Genomic DNA, 5,751 nt, shown 5'->3' with positions numbered 1-5,751 from the left:
GTCTTTTAAAAAATGCTGAATTCTTACGAATAGCCTAGGTTAGGAAGGGAGGATTGTAGTTTGGTGGATTATAGAGGATGATAGTGTGGTGTGAGGGAGTGTGGCGGATGAGAGTGAGTGTGGTAGTGTGCTGTAACGTAGAGGGGGTTTGGTAAGGATGAGAGTGAGTGTGGTACTGTGTTATGAGGGAGTGTGGCAGAGGTGAGAGTGAGTTTGGTAGTGTGCTGTGAGGTAGAGGGAGTGTGGCAGGGATGGGAGTGAGTGTGGTAGTGTGTTGTGAGGTATAGGGGAATGTGACAGAGATGAGAGTGAGCGCGGTAGTGTGCTGTGAGGGAGTGTGGCAGAGATGAGAGTGAGTGTGGTACCGTAGTGTCTTATGAGTGAGTGTGGCAGAGATGAGTGAGTGTGGTAGTGTGGCAGAGATGAGAGTGAGTGTGATACTGTGGCAGAGATGAGAGTGCCTGTGTTAGTGTGGCGTGAGGGAGTGTGGCAGAGATGAAAGTGAGTTTGGTAATGTGGTGTAAGAGTGAAGGACGTGTGACAGAAGTGAAACCAAGTGTGATTGTGAGTGTGATGCGAGGTGGAGGGGAGCGCGACAGAGAAGAAGAATTGTTAGTGTGTGATGAGACAGTGTGGGAATGCGAACTTAGTTGTGTGGCAGAGACAAAAGTACCGGTAAGTGAAGTGTGGTGTGTGGCTCAGTGTGGTAAAGATTAAGTTAGTGTGGTGTGGTGTATTGGAGGGCAGTGAAGTATATTGTAAAGTGAGGTGTGGTGGTGTGTGTGTTGTCTGGTATGCTTGTGTGGTGCGGTGTTGAGTAGGCCAGTAGTATGTGAGATGTTTGGTGCGCTAGTGTAGTGTGGTGTGGTTTGGTAGTGTGGTGTGGTGTGGTGTGATGCGGTAGTGTGGTGTGGTGTGCGGTAGGCCAGTTGTACGCAAGATGCTGACACTAACAGTACAGAGAGAGGGTCACGGCCAGCGAGTACTCACGAAAAATATTAACACCAGATATGACCAATCCCAAGGCCGTGGCTACGTCTATTTCATCACTAACCAACTCACACCGACGCTGAGGTGTTGGGGAGGGATGCCTTCACCTGGTGGCACCCATATGACCGGGCGGTGGAGCTGCCTGGTTATACAAACGTCCCTCAGCTTGTCTTCGAGTTTATTCACTTTGTTTTTAAATGAATGAAAACTCCTACGGTGAACACTAACAATACATCTGGTCTATTGTTTATTCATCGTATTCTCTTTTGCCTCAGTTTTGCAGCCATAAAATAGAACGCCAACATCATTACCACCACCATTATCATATGAGGTAGAAATGAATCTCCTTGGTCACTAGCCAGATCAGTCCTTCAGTCTGACAACACCTGGCCATAAACCGAGCTGAAAGGGTACAAAGGATTGGATGGATGGAAGGAGGAAAGGGAAGGATGGATAGAGGAATGGATGGATGGATGAAGAGATGGATGGAGGGATTGAGAGAGATATGAATGGATGGATGTATGGGTGGAGGGAGGTGTGAATGGATGGATGCATGGATGGAGGGAGGTCTGAATGGATGGATGTATGGATGGATACTAATGTAGGTAAAGACTAAATTCATGACATAAAATCAAGGTTAGGAATATGATACGGCAACTGACTTTTTCTCGTCTTGACCTTGCAGTTAAAAAAAGAAAAAACTGTAAGAGAGAAGTTGCCAGTCATCTTAAAAATAGTAAGAAAGTGACACACACACACACACACACACACACACACACACACACACACACACACACACACACACACACACACACACACACACACACACACACACACAACATTCCCCACAGTTTGACCCATATTTTCCACGCATTCTAGGACACTACCACAATGATACAACTCCTTGCGTCACTGCTTCAACCTTCACGATCCCACAATGCTGTGTTCACCTGCATTCAGCCACAAAAACAAGCACAGCAATCCCACAGCCGTCACTGGGGAGATGGGGGATGGGGAGGAAGTGTAGATGGGGGATGGGGAGTAGGTGTAGAAGTTGGGGGATGGGGTTGTGAGGAGAGGGGGGGTGAAAGATGGGGGGAAGGGATAAGGAAGGAAGGTGAGGGAGGATTTTGGGAGGGGTGGGGGAGGGCTGTGTGGAAGAGGGATGGGATGAGGGAGAGGAGGTGGAGAGATGGAGAGGAGGTGGAGTGAGGGAGAAGGGCTGACGTGAGGGAGAGGAGGTGAAGGGGGAGAGGAACTGGAGTGAAGAGGTGGAGTGGGGGAGATTTGTATCAAGGTGGTAATTGTCCAAAAATGTGTGAGACGTGAGGACAAGGTTGTAGGAAGTGTGTGTGTGTGTGTGTGTGTGTGTGTGTGTGTGTGTGTGTGTGTGTGTGTGTGTGTGTGTGTGTGTGTGTGTGTGTGTGCGCGCGTATGAAATCTGGCGTTGTCGACCCGTAGACTTTATTTTATCACTTCTGGTCATAATTTTCACCCTGTGTATAAGATTGCTTTTTGTGGTATTGTTGGGAGCGGTAGGTGCGTTGGTGGGTGTGATGAGTGCTTATATAACAGTCTTTTAATTCACCTTGTTTTTTTCATTTTTCGTAGGATTTGGGGTGTGTGGCGGTGTTGGGTGTGGTGGTGTATGTGTTGGGTGTGCTATGAATATGAATGTGTGGATCTGTATATGAGAGGTGGAGAACATAGATATAATACTTTCATTAATATACTACTGAAACTTATATGGTTGTGCCTCAGTCTCTTAATCAATTTTTTTCCCAGGATGAAGTGGTGTGATGACTTTGGGTGTTTGTGGGTTTGATGTTTTCTTATGGTGTGTTTATTTTTTCCAGGATGAGGTGGAGTGTGGTAGTGTTGGGTGTGGTGTTGGGTGGTGTGTTGGGTGCCGTGCCTGACCCACGACCTGACCCCTCACTCTATACCCTCGGTGTGGGCATCTATGACGTCACTGGACCTGCCGCTGGGGTCAATATGGTAGGTAAACATCGCTTATATCACAAACGAGATGTCAGTTTAGGTCAACAAAGTTACTGTCCATAATCATTCACGGTTTTAAAGTGTTTTGTCATTGTCTTACCGGATTCCTTAGTGGCCATCCCGTAGAGGAGTAAGGCGTCCGGATATACACATCTAGACTGACCTAACTGAAGGGGATGGGTGTGTTCCTTCTCCAGTGGCGTATCCAGGTCGTCACAATAGGAGGGGACACTGGGGCTAAGTTAGTTCTTTGCGGTGGGTGGGTGTACAAGTGGAGAGGCAAAGGTCCCCCTCCCCATACCTACGTCACTAGTCTTCTCCATGACTTTCCCGTTGAAATTGCTTTGTTTAGCACTTAATACATCAAGAGGGTTTGTACTCTCTCTCAGTGCCAAAATATCCTTTAGCTAAATAAAATCGTCTGGTTGTTGCGTAAGTTAACTACTGAAGTTCGATTATCGTAAACGAATAACTTTGCCGTCTTCCACAGTTCTTCTTATGCCACACCTCATAGAAAATGGCAACACAGAGAGAGAAAACTAGAATATCCTCTGAATTCAGGGGACACTAGTATTTCTTAAAGGTTGGGAGTACCTAGGGTTTTAAAAATGGGGTGGCCAAGGGGTGACGAAGCCTAATGATGGGGTGGCCAAGGGAGAAGTATTTAAGTGTGTCCAGGAATATTCCCTCAAGAATTTGGTGTGGCCAGGTATATTTCAGGGCAGGTCAGTGTCACCCCTGCTACCCCAACCACCCCTGTCACCTTGGCCACCCCTCTGGCTACGTCGCTGTCCCAGAATCATCTGGAATTACTCATGACGTTGTACCATATATCAGACTTAAAACTGCAGCATACCCCAGCGTCATTAGAGCTTAAATAGGTCGATTCTACTTTTACTAGAGTGTAAATATAACAGTGCAGACTCAAGAACTGCTTCCTAAAAGTGCACTCTCAAGGCGTCATGCAACATCTACACATAAAACAATATCACTCCGACAGAACATGCCTCGTCAAAGGAGGCACCTCTTGCCCTTTTTCACCTTTTCATCCCGGCGTACGCGTAAATAACTGATGCATCTTCTGTCATAATTCGAAATTTGGTGCAGTTCCACTCAATAGCTTGTTTTCCATATTGTTGCTAATGGACAGACAGACAGACAAACGAAACGAACCAAAAACATACCTTCTTTGGGGAAGACGAAGAAGAAAGTACCATATATAAATACATACACCACCATTCATTCACGCAGCATCGTCATAATCGTATTCTTAGTGGCTTTGGAGAATGGTAACACCTCTTCCTTAGTGATTTATTTTCCTCATTCCACTTCCGCGTCCTTAAATACAGCAAACGGGATCATTTGGAACAATCAGAATAAATCGCCAAGGAAGATGTGCCACAAAACGTCCTGTGTCACCCAGAACACGGCTGTCATTATGCAGTAAATACTCACCAGTGGGGAAACTTCAACACCCGTGGATGTTGATTCTTGTACACTGAAATGAAAGAAAAAGAAAAATTAGTAAAAACGGGAAGCACACATAGATCCATCCATCCATCATGCATCCATAAATCCATCCATCCATCCATCTATATATACAACTAGCCAGCTCCACTGCCTGATTATGTCGGTGCCACCTCGTGAAGGCGTCCCTATCTAACACCTACACTCGAGAAAAAGACTCCATTGTATTGAAGTAGTGTAATATCTCCAGTCATTTAATATTCTCTCCTTCAGATAGGCCACGCAAACCCTGCTCAGATCAACACAGGCATCGGCATGAGATGGATGGATCGTAGTTTTAGGCCGGGTTAAAGTGAATGTAGTGAGTTAAGAATACTGTATAATATTTAGTACCGTCTCTCCTTCAGATGGGCTACGCAAACCCTGCCCAGATCAACGCTGGAATTCACATGAGACTCTACTCCCGCGCCTTCCTCTTTGACGATACTCAGAGGCGGTTCGTATTTGTCAGCGTTGACTGCGGGATGATGGCTACTATACTCAAAATTAAGGTAAGTGTGTGTGTTTGTGTTGTGGCAGCCTGTTTGCAGATACATCACATGGGCGGGAAGTTCTGCTATAAAACCTCTATATAACAAACAAATTGGGGGAAAAGTGTGACGTTATATCCGAAAGTTCGTTAAATCCGATGTTCTCCTATGTTATTTACGAACTCATGTTTGTTATACGATACCTGTATGTTCAGACTGTGTTCTATGGGTCCTGAAGGGAAACTGATCTGTGCGGTTGTAGAACATAACCTTCTGTTGCTGAAGAAGTGATGTAATTTTTCTCAGACAGTACAGTAACCATTTTCTGATCATTATTGTAGTTGCCCCTCGGAATTATTAAGTTTCACAAAGGTAGGTAAATGATAGATGCCTGGGGATTTTTTCTTTTTTATATTTCTTTTTCTTTCTTTTTGTTGTTTTGCGGGTTTGGAGGCAGTCATTTAATTTATTCAGGCGTTTTAAAAAAGTTTTCATGGCAGGACATCAGTGAGAATACGGTGAGTGAGTGACTGACGCAAAACTATGTCCTGGTGATGAGATGGTTATACAATGGCCTGCTTTTGTGTAGTGGTGGGTCACTCTCTCTCTTAGCGTAATGCACCCCCTACTTTCTTTCCTCCCTCCTATCAAATGCTCCCGCTCAAGCTCTCCCTCCTTCCCCCCCATCAGGTGCTCTCAGTCAAGCCCTATCCCTCTCCCTCCACCCTGCTTAAGATCTTTTACCTTCTTCCTTCCCTCCTGG

At 45.7% G+C, this 5,751-nt stretch overlaps 1 protein-coding gene across 1 annotated transcript in view; it reads left to right on the top strand.

The window, feature by feature from the left end:
• The first annotated feature begins 2,907 nt into the window (after positions 1-2,907).
• CDase (neutral ceramidase) overlaps positions 2,908-5,751 on the top strand; it is a 37,958-nt gene continuing 35,114 nt past the window's right edge. The window contains exons 1-2 of the mRNA XM_080266446.1: positions 2,908-2,988; positions 4,866-5,009. Coding sequence (XP_080122572.1) covers positions 2,986-2,988; positions 4,866-5,009 — 147 coding nt within the window. The 5' untranslated portion in view covers positions 2,908-2,985. The remainder of the gene's footprint in view (positions 2,989-4,865; positions 5,010-5,751) is intronic.

This window comes from Coenobita brevimanus, chromosome 20, assembly GCF_032717465.1.
Source record: "Coenobita brevimanus isolate Jiangsu-jjx chromosome 20, ASM3271746v2, whole genome shotgun sequence".
Taxonomy (NCBI): Eukaryota; Metazoa; Arthropoda; class Malacostraca; order Decapoda; family Coenobitidae; genus Coenobita; species Coenobita brevimanus.
This window is presented reverse-complemented; position numbering and strand designations above follow the sequence as displayed.